The sequence below is a fragment of the Clarias gariepinus genome, chromosome 8 (genome assembly GCF_024256425.1).
Source record: "Clarias gariepinus isolate MV-2021 ecotype Netherlands chromosome 8, CGAR_prim_01v2, whole genome shotgun sequence".
NCBI lineage: Eukaryota > Metazoa > Chordata > Actinopteri > Siluriformes > Clariidae > Clarias > Clarias gariepinus.
Genome location: NC_071107.1, coordinates 26,848,435 through 26,866,332, shown reverse-complemented (window position 1 = coordinate 26,866,332; position 17,898 = coordinate 26,848,435). Strand labels below are relative to the sequence as shown.

At 39.3% G+C, this 17,898-nt stretch overlaps 1 protein-coding gene across 3 annotated transcripts in view; it reads left to right on the top strand.

The window, feature by feature from the left end:
• lyst (lysosomal trafficking regulator) overlaps positions 1-17,898 on the top strand; it is a 227,574-nt gene that overhangs the window by 119,562 nt on the left and 90,114 nt on the right. For all 3 annotated transcript variants that reach the window (XM_053502052.1, XM_053502051.1, XM_053502053.1), the window contains 7 exons: positions 7,784-8,032; positions 13,853-14,026; positions 14,427-14,576; positions 14,671-14,808; positions 14,906-15,104; positions 15,856-15,984; positions 17,058-17,544. In XM_053502052.1, the coding sequence (XP_053358027.1) occupies positions 7,784-8,032; positions 13,853-14,026; positions 14,427-14,576; positions 14,671-14,808; positions 14,906-15,104; positions 15,856-15,984; positions 17,058-17,544 (1,526 nt within the window). The remainder of the gene's footprint in view (positions 1-7,783; positions 8,033-13,852; positions 14,027-14,426; positions 14,577-14,670; positions 14,809-14,905; positions 15,105-15,855; positions 15,985-17,057; positions 17,545-17,898) is intronic.

Sequence of the window (17,898 nt, the reverse complement as noted above, 5' to 3'; positions counted from 1 at the left end):
TCAATGCATGATTTTTAATGCTATTTTACAAATGGAAAATACGAATAGAATAATTTAATAATTTTTTTGGGGTTTTTTTAAGTTTATTTGTTTATTTATTTTTTAATAAAATCTAAAAGTTAAAACATTGTAGAGTTATTAAAAACAGTGTAGAGTAATTAATAACAATAGAACACATTTTATAATAAGAAAAATCTTATCCCAGGGATTAAAAACGGTAACAATGTAAATTTTAGAATGTAGAATCCAGAAGATTTTAAATTTACACAAATTTAAGAAGAGGCCTGAAGCAAGATCCAAGATCCTCCACTGTGCTGAAACCGTGTCCGCTTGTGTACATAATTGATCAAATCTATCAATCTTTTTACATCCATGAACACTATGGACAATTACACGCTCACCTTCATTCATATCTACACTACATGTTGTACGTTTACATCCTGGACCATTGCACAAAGACACTTTAATAACTTTGCACACCTACCTTCACAACTACACTACATGTTTACGTTTACATCCTCGACCAGTGCACAAAGACACTTTAATAACCTCTGCACAAAGACACTTTGTTCTATGCATATTTGCACACACCGTACAGTATATTTCAATTTGTACAGTATATTTCTATTTTTGTACATCATATTTCTATTTTTATTTTTAGTTCTATTTTTCCTAGCACATTTCTTTTTTTATTTTTAGTTCTATTTTTCCTAGTTTAATTTAATTTTTATATTTAATTTCTATCGTATTTCTTTTATTCATATTTATTTCTTATTTGTAAACTTTAATTCTCTTTTAGGGTCAATGGCAGTCGTATAATGCATTTCACTACATTTCGTACTGTGTATGTTTGTGTATGTGACAAATAAAATTTGAATTTGATTTGAATTTGAAATTTGAATTTGAAACCATGCGAAGTGGGGAGGGGTGCATTTTAGTTTCTCCGAATGTATAGCTGAGAACAGCCGATTCACACCTGACATTGCAAAGCACACACCGTAACACTGAAAGAATAACAACCTAAAGTAAATAGGAATAAGAGGCCCTGATTATACTGCATAAATATTATTTAGTAAAACAAAATTCCTCCGCGCTCTCAAACTTTGTGTGCGCTTGAGCGCTGTAGGAAATTAAAGAGGAGAATTATAATGCCGGATCAAACTTTTTAAAAATATTATTGATTAAATTGTGTGCTGAAAAAAAACTGTTGTCACCAAAAATGTAACAGATGAGGACTCATGTCCATTAATCTGAACAAAAATAAACAAATAAAATAAACATCAACAACTTCCACCAAAGAGTCTGAAATGCAGAGTACAGGATGCGTCACACAGCCGCGATATATTATACTATAACCATATTATACCAACGATAGAAGTGTATTTTTTAGTTATTCTAATGTTCTATTCTATAAGTCTGTTTTCCCAGTTATTTTTCAATTTAAATTTTGATGTATTTAAATGTAACTTTTTTTATAATAACAATAAATCGATACAAACAGAAGCTATATAACAGTTCATTCTTTCTACAAATAAAATTGTTAGCTAGTGAACTTAATTAGCTGGTCTAAATAATAAAAATGTTAAGCTGTTGTTAGTGCTTGTTTGGCCAGTCAGTTTGCTGTTTTCCCAGACGCACTCATAATCTTTACACCCCATTCAAAGAAAGGTCCACTATACAGCAAAAATATGTTACTACTGTATATTACAGTATGACTAAAATAAAGCAGCTCACATCGGCGTGCGTTCCGCACAGCTCCGCAAATACGGCGCCTATTTAACACGTATAAATTTGTGTTCGTTGTATTTCGAAAAAGAGAAATCTCTTATAAATCTCTCATATCGATGCGCGCGTTCATCTGACTTTAGATCAAAGCTCGGCAAAGTGAAAGAGCGCATATATTATGTAAAATGTGTGTGTGTGGTGTGAAAACATACACATACATTTTACAATATAAAATGTATCTGTGTGTGTGTGTTGCCAAAGAGCATCTCTGACCATACAGCATTGTGAATCTTGAAGCTGGACTACAGCAGCTTAAGCCCACAATCAGTGCGATTCTTGTCAGCTAAAAACAGGAAACTGAGGTTTGCAATTCACATAAGCTCACCTAAATTGAACAGTAGAATATTGGATAAATGTTGCCTTATCTGATGAGTTTCAAGTTCTGCTACAGTATTCAGATGGTAAGGTCAGAATTTGGCATAAACACCATGAAAGCATGCATCTAACCTGCCATCTATTCACAGTTCAGGCTGGTATTGGGGGTGCAATTGTGTGGGGGATATTTAGTGGCAGTTGTGCCTTATTTGAATGCCTCACCCTACCTGACTAATGTTGCCTATCATGTCCATCCCTTAATGATGACACAATAAAATTCCATGTCATCCATCATATGGATTTAAAGTGGCATTGTTTGAGTGACATTGTTAGGAGTCCAGTAGTTATGGTGCGTGTATATTGGTGTGTGCAGAATGTCAGCAGTTCAGAAGCCTGATGGCTTGTGGATAGAAACTGTCTCTGCATCTGCTGGTGCAAGTCTTAATGCTCCTGTACCGCCTGCCTACCTTGGATAAGGATCCAAGATGGCGACGCGGCAGTAGCACGCAGCGCCTGCTCCGGAGCCAAAATGGTGCTACGTTGTTTACATTTTGTGTGTAGGGCTTTTTTTTTTACTCTGTGTATGGATATCGCTGCGACTGGTGTCCGTACATACAACCACAAGACACTTTTTTACCTAAATAACCAGGTTAACGACATCCACGATGAGCTGCGGGAAAAGCTACTCGACCTCAGCTTGCTGCGTGAACCAGGCCTCGAAGCCTCAGCGTAGCCTGATGCCGGGAGCCGGAGAAGGGGACATCGGAAGCGGTGCGCGAGGAAGTGGAAGCGTGGCAAGTGGGCGGGGGTCTAAAAACAAACCCTAGCCAGCCGTCTCTCCCGTCCATCATCTTATCCAACGTCCTGTCCCTGGGCAATAAACTGGACTACATCCAACTCCAGCAGGCTACACAGCGTGAGGTTAGAGACTGCTGTGTCTTTGTTTTTATGGTGACATGGCTTAGCGACAGAGTCCCGGACGCCGCTATTCTAGATGGGCTAGCCTTGTTTTGCGCCGACAGAAATGCAGCTCTGTGCGGTAAGACTCGCGGTGGCGGCTTGTGTGTTTACATGAACACGAAATGGTGCAAGGACTCTGTGCTAGTTTCTAGTTATTGCTCGTCGCTGGTGGAGTTTGTGACTGTTAGATGCAGACCTTTTTATTTACCATGGGAATTCACCTCTGTTTTTATTATCGCAGTGTACATTCCACCTGGCGCTAATGCTAAGGAAGCGCTATGGGAACTGTATACAAAGATCAGTGAACTGCAAAATACACACCCGGATGAACTGTTTATTGTTGCTGGAGATTTCAACCATGCAAATCTTAAGTCAGTGCTTTCTAAATTTCATCAATATGTGGACTTTGCAACGAGAGGGGAAAACACGCTGGATCTTGTTTACACAAACATTCCCGGCGCATATCGGGCAGAGCCCCGCCCCCACCTCGGTTACTCAGACCACATCTCTGTTATGCTAATTCCAGCATACAGACCACTTGTCAGGCGTTCAAAATCGGTTCTGAAGCAGGTGTAAACCTGGCCAGCAGGATCCATCTCTGCTCTTCAGGACTGTTTCAAAAACACTGACTGGAACATGTTTAGGGAGGCTGCAACTTACGGCGACTTCACTGACTTGGAGGAGTACATGTGAAAGTCGTGAAATGATGTTCTTGGATACAGTGACGTCATCGGTGCACTTGTTGATGTAGCTGGTCACTGATGACGTCACTGTCTCCAAGAACATCATTTCACGACCCAACCAGAAACCGTGGATTACTGCGGAAGTGCGTGCACTTCTGAGGACCTGAGACTCTGCCTTTAAAGCGGGAGATAAGGTGGCGCTTAGAAGAGCAAGGGCCAAACTTTATCGGCCCATCAGAGAGGCGAAGCGCGCACACGCCCGTTACAAGCCATCACTCACTACAGAATGACATCACCTGCCTGTGACGGTGATGGCTCCCTCCCAGATGCACTAAACAACTTCTTCGCTCGGTTCAACAGGCAGAACAACGTAGCGGCGAGGAAGACCACCCCTCCTCCGAATGACCAGGTGCTGTGACTCACTACAGCTAATGTGAGGAAAACTCTACGAAGAGTCAACCCACGTAAAGCTGCTGGACCCCATTCCAGGCAGAGTGCTCAGAGAATGTGCAGAACAGCTGGCAGATGTTTTTACCAACATTTTCAACATCTCTCTGAGCAGCGCAATCGTTCCCACGTGCTTCAAGGCCACCACCATCGTACCCGTGCCCAAGAAGTCTTCTGTGTCCTGTTTCAATGACTACCGGCCCGTTGCACTTAAACCCACTATCATGAAGTGCTTCGAGCGACTCGTCATGAGACACCTCAAGACCCTGCTGCCTTCCTTACTGGACCCACTGCAATTTGTGTACTGTCCTAACCGCTCAACGGACGACGCCATCTTCACTACACTCCATCTTGCCCTTCCACACTTGGACAAGGACACATACGGTTGAATGCTGTACATAGATTTCAGCTCAGCATTCAACACTATCATCCCCAAACAACTGATCGGGAAGCTGAGCCTGTTGGGCCTGAACACCTCCCTCTGCAACTGGATCCTGGACTTTCTGACCGGAAGGCCTCAGCCAGTACGAATCAGGAACTGCACCTCCAGCACCACCGCACTGAGAACTGGGGCCCCACAAGACTATGTGCTCAGCCCAACAGTGTCTCTTTTTCCTAAGAAGACTGAGGAAGGCCCAGCTTCCACCACCGATCCTGACCACCTTCTATAGAGGAACTATCGAAAGCATCCTAAGCAGCTGCATCACTGTCTGGATTGGGAATTGTGCCATATCGGACCACAAGACCCTACAGCGGATAGTGAGAACAGCAGAGAAGATCATCGGGGTCTCTCTTTCCTCTATTGAGGACATCTACACCACACGCTGCATCCGCAAAGCCACTAGCATTGTGGCTGATCGGACACACCCCTCTCACACACACTTTACACTCCTTTACTCCTTTTGGAAAAAGGTACTGAAGCATTCAGGCACACACATCCAGACTGTGCGACAGCTTTTTTCCACAAGCTATCCGTCTTCTCAATTAAAAGGGACTGGACTGATAAACACACACACACACACACACACACTCATGCACACACAAACATTATCACTCGTTAAAAAGTCTGTGGCTGGGGTGGCTGTGATCAGAAAGGATCCGCTGCGTCCTCCACCTACAGCGCTGAGGTTCTGCATGGCTGGCAATTTAGTCCTGGTGATGCACTTTGCTGATCTCACCACCCTCTGCAGAGCTTTGCAATCTAAAGCATTACAGCTGCCATACCAGGTAGTGATACAGCCAGACAGAATAGTCTCGATGGTACATCGATAGAAGTTTGTGAGTATTCTGGGGTCCATGCCGATCCTCCTCAGGCGCCGCAGGAAGAAGAGCCGCTGTCTTGCCGCTTTAGTGATCACACCAATGTGGTGCGACCAACTCAGAACCTCACTGATATTGATGCCCAGGAATCTGAAGCAGCTGACTCCACCTCTGCTCCCTCGATGTGGATGGGGGTGTGGCTTCCACCCTGCAGTCTCCTGTAGTCCACGATGAGCTCCTTAGTCTTGCTGACATTGAGCAGCAGGTTGTTGTCGCGGCACCATGATGTCAGGGCTCTCACCTCTGCCCTGTATGCCAACTCATCTCCATCAGCCGATGATGGTGGTGTCGCCTGCAAATTTGATGATAATGTTGGAGCTATGTGTTGCTGTGCAGTCGTAGGTGAACAGGGTGTACAGTAAGGGGCTGAGCACACATTCCTGAGGGACACCGGTGCTAAGTGTTCGTGAAAATGAGGTAATGTTGCTGATCCGAACCACCTAAGGTCTATCTGTCAGGAAGTCTAGGATCCAGCTGCACAGGGAGGAACTGATGCTCAGGTCGCGGAGTTTCATGACCAGTCTGGGTGGTATGATGGTGTTGAAAGCGGAGCTATAATCAATGAACAGCATCCGCACATATGTGTTCCTCTGGTCCAGGTGGGAGAGGGCAGTGTGAAGTGCAATTGCTATTGCATTGTCAGTAGATTTATTAGACCTATAGGCAAACTGGAGCGGATCGAGTGAAGCAGGGAGTAAGGATGTGATGTGAGCTTTGACTATGCGCTCAAAGCACTTCATGGCAATGGAGGTGAGTGCTACTTGGCGATAGTCATTTGGGCAGCTTACATTAATTTTCTTAGGGACAGGGATGATGGTGGTCCTCCTAAAACATGTTGGGACAGCAGATTGAATGCAGGACAAGGTTAAAAATGTCTGTGAAGACATCCGCTAGCTCGCGGGCGCATGCTTTGAAGACAAGACCTGGGGTATTGTCTGGTCCAGGAGCTTTCCATGTGTTTACTTTCCTGAAGTATTTACACACGTCTGCCTGAGATATCTGAAGAGGGCAGCTGTCCTCTTCCAGTGAAAGCTCCTTGTGGTTATTAAAGCGTGCATAAAGGGTGTTCAGCACATCAGGTAGAGAAGCAGTTACCTCCCCCACTCTGCAGCTCTTCCCCTTGTAGTCTGTGATGGTCCTCAGTCCACTCCACATGTTCCTGGTCTTAGAGTTGCTATAACAGGATTCCACCTTTTCTCTGTACTGTCCCTTGGCAGTTTTTATTGCTTTTCTGAGTGCATCCTGGGATTATTTGTACTCACTTGGGTCTCCGGATTTAAAGGCTGCAGTCCGCGCTCTGAGCGCTGCGCGGACATTTCCGTTAACCCATGGATTCTGGTTAGGGTAAATCTGTACATTGACCCGCGGTACAACGTCATTCATGCATTTGTGAATAAAGTCATCAAGTTACGTACTCAGCGTATGTGTTGATGTTGTCAGCGGCAGTCCGGAAAACTTCCCAGTCCGTGATGTCGAAGCAGTGACGCAGGGCGCTGTCTGATTGGTCAGTCCAGTGCTGAACCAAACGTGTCATAGGCTGCTCACGTTTCAGCTTCTGCCTATAAGCTGGCAGCAGTAGGACCGAGGAGTGATCTGATTTGCCGAAGGCCGGTCAAGGGCGGGCTTTGTAAGCATGTGAGTACGGAGTCTAAACATGGTCAAGATGTTCTCACCGCGTGTTGAAAAGTTTACATGCTGGTAAAACTTTGGCAGAACTTTATTCATGTTGGCTTTATTAAAATCGCTGGCCAAGATGAAAGCAGCCTCCGGGTGTAACGTTACCTGTCAGTCGATAGCATCAAACAGTTTATCCAGTGCGCGCGTGATGCCGGCGTGGGGGGGAATATAAACAGCGGTACAGAATATTGCCGAAAACTGGGCAGATAAAAAGGTCTGCATCTGATCGTGAGATGTTCCGTTCACAAAAAGGTCGGTCTGTGAAGGTCCAGATTGCGAATTTTGTCGAATGTCCAGGAGAGTTTGTCTGTCATAGAAAATGTCTGTCATAGTTGCAAGTTGCAAAAAAACTAAAAAATAACACGGCAAACATAAGAAAAACGCAAAAACGAGGAGGACCCTAAGCGACGGCAGCCATTCTCACCGGCACCATCTTGACAAAAGTGTGTATGTGTGTTTGGCTTTAATATTGAACAACATTAAAATACTGCTTAAAAAATTCATCCACTGGTGCTATGTGAATATATTTAAATCTCTAATTACATTAATTATTTTTTTCTCTTTCCTTTATGTAAATGCATTTATTCAAAACCAAGGAGAACCTAGCTGTTGTCTACACTCCCAGCAGTCCCTCCATCTACACCCTATATGAGCCAGTGATCCGCCTTAAAGGTCAAGTAAAGGCTCCTGTACCACTCCAGAGGCCCTTCAGTTCTAAGCAACTGCAGAGCCCTGTGCTGGAGCCTCTGTCACTCAGGTGTTTGCTGACTTTACAGCCCCTTGGACTCCACAGCTGTCTGCATAAGATTGGTGGCACTGGTGCATTCATCTTTCTTTTTGCTCGGGTAATTATCCTTGCTTATGATTAACATTTGCACATACAGTACAGTATCATACTTGGGTAGGATGTCAATATTCTGTATTCTGAACATTATGTACTCAGGCTTACTTTCAGTCATATCTACATTTCTGTTCTTTGTTAATAAAAAAAAAATGGGTAAAAATATATGGCTGTTGAAACCCAAAATCTGCAAGGTTTAATGTTTTGTGTGTTCTGAGATGCGTTTCTGCTCACCACAGTTACAAAAACTGATTCTGTGTAAATTCCGGGGGAAAAAAACTGTTAGTAAAAAAGACCAAGAGCAAGCTCTCTTGCAGATATGATTGTTAAAATGACCAGTCTCAGAAACATACCCTCTTAGACTGACTTGCTTGGACCAAGGACCACATTGGATGGACAAATGATGAGTCAAATTGATGAGACTTCTGTTCCAAAGTCTTTGTTAGACATAGAGAAGAAAAACAGAAGGTTCCTGAAGGTGTGGTTTCCACTGTGAAAAATGGAGGAGGAGGTGTCATGGTGTGGGGGTGTTTTGTTGGTGACTTAATCAAAATTGAAGGCACATTTAGCCAGCATGGCTACCACAGCATTTTGCAGCGACATGCCATCCCATCTGGTTTACACATAGTTGGACCATTATTTGTTTTCCAATACAACAATAATCCCAAACACACCATTATGTTTAAGAGCTATTTGTCCAAGAAGAAAAGTGATGGAGTTCTGCATGACCTGGCCTCCACAATTACCTGATTTAAATCCAGTTGGGATGGTTAGGGATGAGTTAGATCTGAGAGTGAAGGAAAAGCAGTCTAGGTGACTACCTAATGAGGCTGACTATGAGAATGCCAAGAGTGTACCAAATTGTTATCAAAGCAAAATATGCCTGCTTTGAAAAATCAAAAATCTAAAACTTATTCTGTTATTTAACTTTTTTTTTTGTTGTTTAGTACATATGTTATGTTTATTAATAAATACACTTTAAGTGATCAGGTCATGTGAGTGGCACATTGGGAGTCACATAATGCCATGTGCCAATGTCAATGAGATCTAATTTAACAGTTTTAGCTTCAGATCAAAGGTGCGGCTGTGCATACTATATACCCTAATATGTTTGAGGTTACTAAAACAAGCCTGCTGAGTGCTGCTATGTTTTTCCTCTTTTTTTTTTTTTTTGGTTGTTTTGTTTTGTCTTTTCTAATTTCTCTGCTAGCAGACAGTCAGTTTAACATGCTTCTCTGCTCCCTAGCCTGGGAGATTGATTGTCACTTGATAATTAAAAGTGTCCTTAACAAGCGAAAATACCAAGTGAATTATACAAGGAAAATCAGGATTTTTAAGAAATATATTTTTAATATTCCTGCAGAAACATCCCATTATAGTGTACTGGCAGAAACTTTAGTCAAATTTGTTAAATTAAATTTATTTGTTTGGTTTTCACATTTATTAAGGGTAATGCAAAATGAAAGGGAAGTAAAACCTAATTTATATTGCACATTTTCCAAATAAAAAACATTTGGTTGCTCCGATTTGGGTGTGCTACAGCAGAATATACAATACAAGTAGTCTCCGACTTAAGAACATTTGAATTTCTGCAGATATGAATGGACCTTGGTCGACTGAAGATTTTGACATGTACAGTATATACAGGATTTTATGCATTGCAATGCTACCATGTGATTTTACATGAATGAGCAGGTGCACAGATGTTAAGATGGTCAAAAAGTTTAGTTGTTCTTTGCATTAGTGAATTTGGTCATTCACTAAGAGACAAACATGTTATTGGTGCTAAAAACCTCTCTCATGCAAAGCACTGAGGTAGCCCTGGAATTTTAATGTGTTATTAATAATTATTGGTCAAATTACAAAAAGCAATTTTGGCTGAATAAACTGTAGTTTTCTATGCTTTATGGCCACATATTAGGTAATAATAATAATAATACATTTTATTTGATGGCGCCTTTCAAGACACCCAAGGACACCTTACAGCAGAAACACATGCGATAAAACACCAATACATAAAAATTACGGAGAAAAAAAAATAAAAATTAATAAGATTACAATGAATAAGCAAATTTGAAGAGGTAAGTTTTAATTTGTGATTTAAAAATGTTAATAGAATTCAACTGACGAATATGAATAGGTAGTGCGTTTCAGAGTTTGGGGGCAGAGTAACTAAAGGCCCTGGCTCCCATTTTAACCATTTTATCTGAAGGAATAGACAAAAGGCCAGAAGAAGAGGAACGGAGAGCATGAGAAGAAGTGTATGGGTGAAGCAAATCAGACAGATAAGTGGGGGCAAGGTTATGAAGTGACTTAAAGGTGGGAAGAAGGAGTTTGTATTGAATTTTTTTGGGTTATTGGGAGCCAGTGAAGTTGAATGAGAATTGGTGTAATATGTTCAGTTGATTTTGTGCTAGTAATGATTTTTGCAGCACAGTTATGGACATTTTAAAGTCGTTGGGGAAGCTTTTGGGGTAAACCGAGAAGAAGGGCATTACAATAGTCGAGACGTGAGGTAACGAGGGCATAACCAAGAACTTGAGTTGAATGCTAAGTGAGTGATGGTCGGAGTCTAGAAATATTGCGTAAATGAAAAAAAGCTATGCGAACTGTATTGTTAATATGTGAGGAAAAAGAAAGAGTAGAGTCCAGTATTACACCTAAACTTTTGACCTGAGAGGAAACAGGGACCAGACAATCTTTAATGCTTATACTGATAGGTGGGGATTTGGAAAGTGTAGAACGGGAACCAATGAAAAGAACTTCACTTTTATTGCCATTTAATTTGAGTTTGTTATTTGTTATTCAAGATGTAATGGCCTGTAAACAATCATTAAGTGCAGTGGAGCATGATGAAATACTAGGTTTTGTGGACATGTACATTTAAATGTCATCAGCGTAACAGTGAAAGCAAATTCCAAAATGCCGGAAAATATTACCAAGGGGAAGGATATAAATAATAAACAAAAGAGGATCTAACACTGAGCCTTGAGGAACTCCATGATGTAATGGAGATAAGGATGACTTGATATTTTTCATTTCTACAAATTGTTTCCTGTCCCTGAGATATGAAGTAAACCATTTTAAGGCAGTACCAGTGACCCCAATGCCAGCCAAACGCTCAAGTAATACTGGGTGCGAGATGGTTTCAAGGCAGCACTGAGGTCAAGGAGAATGAGAATGGAAAAAAGACCAGAATCAGCTGCACAAAGGAGATCATTGGTGATTTTAACTAAGGCTGTTTCGCTGCTATGTTTAGAGTGAAAACCAGATTGGAAAGGCTCAAACGAATTGTTATTTTGAAGATGATCCTGAAGCTGTGCAGTAACAATACGTTCAAGAATTTTGGCAGTAAATGGTAAATTAGAAATAGGACGATAATTATTGAAGTCTTTGGGATCTAAACCAGGTTTCTTAATTATAGGTGGGACTGAAGCAGTTTTAAGTGATAATGAAACAATTCCGGTGGACAACGAAGAATAACCTATAGTAGTGAGGACTGGAGAAAGTGTGGAGAGGCATGATTTAACAAAAAATGTGGGAAAAGGAACAAGGGAACAAGTAGATGGGTGTGCTGAAATAATATTACTGATTTGTTGAACTGATAGTAAAATAAAATCAGAAAGTGTAACAAGCGGCAATGTATGTAAGTTATTAATCCAACTACAGTCAAAGTGTGTTATAAAAGATGTAGTCAAATGTTTATGGATTGTATCGACTTTGTCGTGCAAAAAATCCAAAAAAATCTTGACATTGGGATATAGTAGTAAAGTGGAAGATGGTTTGTGATGTTGTAAGTCTTTGAACAGTAGAAAAAAGGTGTTTATCTAATTTGGAGAATTTAATCAAAACCGTTGTTAGTTGTTTTTGTTGTTAGTCTTTTGGCTGCTCTTGTCCAGGGGTTGCTACAGCGGACCATCAATCCGCACAACAACGTGGCACAGGTTTTATGGCAGATGCCCTTTTTGAAGCAACCCACTGTTGTTAGTAATTTGGGGGAAAAAATTCTTCATTTTCCATGGAAATTTTTTATTTAAGCCCAATTTTTGCAGGGATATGCTTCAAAAAGCTTGCATCAATTTAATATTAATACTCATAAAGAAATAATTTGAATTTTAAATTATTATTGTTTGCATTGAGACAGTATTATGTTGAAAAATGTTAATAAAAGTTAGAAACTTGAAATTTTAGGGAATCAAGATTGGTCACTTTCATGTTGCACTTCCATGTTGCGTGAACTTTAGAAGTAGCTTCTTTGGCACACACATTTTCTGTATTATATGTATTACACAAGAAAAAAAAAACATCAATACCAATACTGTGTTTTAGACATAAACAGATGACAAGAGAAGATCAGTAGAATAATGTTTTTCACAATTGGATATTATGGTAGTTTTTGGTGTTCCAGTTAAACTACAAAGACAACATGTGGAGGTTGTAACAAATAGGGGTGCTTTCAGGGTTTTTGAGGCACATCACTGATTTTCAATCAGGGAAATCAGAATCTACCGATATTGACCACCAAGTGCTTTTCACAGGGTGTGTAGGGGTTTCTTGGGATCGTCTATTTAAAGTGTTCTACTGTATTTATCGTGTATTGTATATTTATTGTGTATTGTATATTTATTGTGGTAAAAAATAAGTATTCTTTTTTACAGTGCACAAATGTAGTTTATTTGATCTGTATATACTTATAGTTTTAAGATCTGAGAAAGTATTATAAATTTTAAACTTTACTTTGCAAGGCAACAATGTTGTCATAGTTGACAACATTGATTATTCTCTTATTTCATGTAGATTATAAAGCTACTGCCTTTACGGATAACATTTCATACTCAAATTATTCACAGTGCATTGTTCTTAGGTGACGAATAAAGTTTGTTGTGTTAAAGTTTTTGGCAGACGTTCACCCACATGGTTTTGCTTTAGAACAAAAAATGCATATTGCAAATTTGACGCCTTTTAAAGAGATGTGATAATATTTCCAGATTGGTATCGACATGTTCATATGGCTGACGACTGTACTTTGACATTACACTTGGTCTGGTTACTTCCTTTTGCCATATTTTCTACGCTTGTTCCAGTTACCTCCTTTTGCCAAATTTGGTAACCATTATCATTTTGCTTGTTCCAGTAAATTTCCCCATTAAAATCAGTTAGTTATGTTTTTTTCCATCTTTACCAGATAAGACATAATGAGTGCCACTCAGCATAGTTGTACAAAAACTCATTCATTTGTTATTCCCCTCACGGCACTTATGTTTCAGCGTAGCTTCTCTTTTGGAGAAGCACCTCATTGACAAAATTCATTGGTTATATATTTCTTATCTAGGTTAGGCAGATCTGTCTTCCTATTGTGCAGGTGCTATGCTCACTATGATCTTATGCAAGAAAGCACCCTGCTTCTCTGGCTCCCTATGTCTTACAGTTCATTCCATTTGAGTTTTTAAAGTTTTAATAGCAACCTTAGTTAAGAAGTTTATATGATTTGTATTTATTACTTGATTAATGTGAATGGATTTTGTACATACATGATTAGTATTTGGTTAATGTTAATATATGTGATTAAATATGTTTTACCTAAAACACGCTTACAAGACAAGTAATTATAATTAAGTACGGTTATTTTCAGCCGATTCCAACTACTAGTGGATTGGAGCATCCATATAAACAAAGTTCCTTTGTTATTATCTTTTAGCATCTTTTTAGAATGTTTAGAATCATTGGTGGATTGTGATTCTGTAACCATTTTTATGTAAAGTTGGAGATCATACCTCTAATTTTTAGTATTTTCTGTTTTCCTCTTTCTGCCTATCTCATTTAGGCAGTGGAACTAAGTGATTATGAGAAGACTCAGGCCTTGGCACTTCAGGTTTTGTTGTCATTGGTTAGGCACAATCAGCATCGGATGCATGAGATGGAGTGTTGCCATGGGTACTCCATGATACACCAAGTCCTCATGAAGACCAAATGCTGTGTGGGATATCACATTCTTAAGGTGTTATGCATTAAACATTTATAATTTCAGGACTTTTGTCAAACTATAATGTTTTCTCTACAAGTTTTTTATTTGCATATAGTCAGAGCAACTTTTACTTTACATAATAATTCTTATAATATACAACTAGATTAAAATTTCTTTGAGTCCTTTAGGCTTGTCTTATCTTTTATATATTTAGTCTTTAAAAGTGCATGAGTCTATAATAGTCAAGTATGGAACTCCCATACTTTGTCATAATTTATGTATATGCGTTCAGCAGTTTACTAAATGCATTATACTAAGTGTACTATATGTAAACAATAAGGATTTTACTGTTTTTTTTTGTGTTATATCAAAAATAAGTTATCTAGTATGTTTTAACACATCCTTTGTTTATTTGATAAATGTTTATGTGTAGACTTTGTTGGATGGTTGCTGTAGTGGCTCTGTCTTAAAAGTAAAGGAGGATGGTCAGTGGTATGTTGACACAGAGTCCAACTCTGTGGTGCAAGACCTAAGACTGCTCTCTGAAATATTACTGGACTGGAAGATATGGGCCAAAGCCCAGGTAACATGCTAAAATGGTTATTTATATACAACAGAAATACATTTCCTAGAGATATACATCACATTATGTATGGTGTGTCATGTGTTTTGCCCAGAGTGGAGTATGGGAGACACTTTTGGCTGCTCTAGAGATCCTTATTGGAGAGCACAATCCTCACCAGGCATTCAATATTCAACAGCTGCTTAAAGCCAAAGTAGTACACCGCTTCCTGCTAACCTGTCAAGTGCTTCAGGCAAGTTCCCACCCTCTTAAAATGCATAGTTCATTTTCCTTTTCTGAAAGAATTTTACCTTCATTACCTCTTTCTTTTAATTTTTTCATTATGACAGGAGAATCAAGATGAGCACATTGCCAATGTTCCCCAAAGAGTGTGTCTGTCCTTCATTAAAATTATTCAGGAAGTGCTTGGTTCACCCCCTGACCTTGACCTGCTGCGTTTGCTCTACAACTTCCTGCTGTCTGTGCACCCACCTACCAACACCTATGTGTGCCACACACCATCCAGCTTTTATTTCTTTCTACATATTGGTAAGGGACATTACCACTGCAATAAATGGATGGATTTGTGAACAAATAGTCAGTTTCCCAGTATTTAGTGAAACCCATCTTTTTGAAAGACGTCCACAGAAGCTAATTTGTTAGCTAGTAAAAAAACATTGTCGGTTCAAACAGGTGGTGAAATTTAGAATAAGCACTGTACGATATAGTTATAACATTAAGGTAAATCAGGTGAATCACACCACGGTACACGTTAATTAGATGTACCTCACATAATTTTTTTAAATTCTGAAAGTCAATAGTGAGAACAGTTAAACCTGCAACTATAAATACAACTTTGCACCTAAACAAAGCACTTATAGAATCAATAAATATTTATAATCTGAAAACCACTGGTTAATGGTAATTTTTAAGAGCATTACAGCCAGAAACCTTAAAACATACAATTTAAAACAAACAAGTAAATGAAATTCTGAAAAGCAAGAAACAATATGAAAATTAGTTTATACAAGCGTACAGTAAGTGTAAAATTGTATGTAAATAATGGAAAAGGAAGGGCTTTAGACTCTAATAACAGTATACACATATGGCTTATTAGTGTGAAGGGAGAGTTTTTTTTCACCATTGATGACCGATGACACTAATGTAAATCAGGTTCTAAAATGATTTTTTAATACTTTTTTTCTTTCTTCAAGTCCTTAAACAAAAATATTTGCTGAAAGTCCCTGCAAGCACATGGCTACTGTTTCATATGTTATTGATGTGGACATTAATGTCTTAGATGGTAAGCAGTACCAGGAGAAGGTCCAGTCCATCATGTGTCTCCGTCAGTCCAGCAGTGAAGGGAAGTTCACTTGCAGCTCTGGTCTCTCGCTCTCACCATCGCCATTCACTGATATACAACCTGAAGGTAATATTATTAGACACACAGTATAAGCACTTTAACTTGCAGAGGTTTGATCAAGAGGCAGATAAAAGCATGCACTGATATGAACTGATTTAATAATAAAAATGCAGACATAATCCCCCAGAAATACAACAAACACACACACATATATATATATATATACAGTATATATATATATATATATATATATATATATACTCGGTAAAAAACGTTGGCTTTGCAATACTGCATAAAATGTGATTCGATGTAAGGCGCTTTATTTCAGTCGTAATATTCTGTGACACATTTGCTGTATAGTTTCCTTTTTGTGCATAAAAATTGCATTTTAATAAATGGTTCAGGAACCATGCTTAATTTTTGGATATCTCCCTGATTCCCTGTGAGGAATCTTGAGTGTACTGTATAGGTGTGAACCGCTGAGGCATTGATAGGAGTCCTGGGGTCGTCTAAAGTCCAACATATTCATGCAAAGTCGTGGATTATTTGGTGAAACAGAGGTTCGTCAGAAAATAGTTAGGCACAAAATGTAAACCTACAGAACAATTCAGAACAGAATTCCTTTTAAACTGTGATTAGATTTGCGCTGACATTATTTAGATTTCTGTTTACTGAGATGTCAATTAAATCAATTTAAATTACTAGGTAAACTAGCCAAGAACCACAGGAACAAAATAATACATCTAAAACGTTATATTTGTTTTAACGATAAAGGTATGTTGCGATTTCCCCCACTCTAATTTTAAAAACTGACCCCCGCACAGGGTTACATACCTAGTGTGCACAAATACTTTGAGAGGCCGGTGCTCCGACATGGAAAAAAGATCATGCCACCTCCACCACCAAAATGTGAGAGTGTAAACTGTCTAAAATAGTTTATTTTGCCAATCACAAATTAATTTAACATTTGTATATTGTTTAATTTTTGGAGAGATTAATGGATGTTAAAACTGTAGTTATAGAAAACACAATTTATGCCAGAACAAATTTATTTGTAAGGTGTATGTGATATTTGTAAACAAATAGAATCTGTCACACAACAGGACACCTTCTTTTCTTCTTCTTTTTTTTTTTTTTAGCATGTATGGGGCAGCATACCACTAGCAAAACACCCTTCAGATCACGTGACCTAGATGAGGCTGCCTTCCTGACTGCACAGCATGTAATAGATAGCACACAAATGGTGAAACGTGAAGAGGAGCAGCTCCCAAACAGCTGTGAATCAGCCAAGGTGATTTGCGATTCTCAGGATGCAGTTGATGAGATACCGGACACATCTTCCATGAGCTTAGGAGAAATACAGGAAACTCAAACGAAGGCCAATGTCAACACTGACAATGGGGGAGAAGAAGCCCTGCGAAGGCCTGACAGTCTAAAAGGTATCCAGTCTTTTCAAAGGAGCCACAGTGACTTTGCCAGCCTGGGTCTGGCCTTTCCAACACAGAACAGTTCTATGGCTGTTGCTCGTTGGCCCAACATAACTGAGCGCACCGCCCTAAATGATGACATTGAGAATTATACCTACTCTCCTGGCTATGACCAAGCACACAGCAAGGCCAGTAACAGGTAGAAATAAACTCACATTCTTCTGAATGAGGAGCCTTATTCTGGTGCAAACTACAGTGGTGGCCAAAAGTCTTGAGACAAAAGTTGAAGCCAATGTTTTAATGACATTTTAATTTAAAATTTATTTTTGATAATGGACATAATAAGAATTTTTTTTTTGCAATGTAAACAACCATTAGTATTAAGTATGAAGCTCCTCACTCTGATGTCACTTGTTTAATCTATGCATGACTGATTGCTTCCTGAATATCAAGTACAGAAGATGTTATTTTTTGTGGTGGTTAGTGACTGCTACTAGGGCTGGGCGATAAAACAATAACGATATGTATCGCGATAGACACGTGATCAATATCA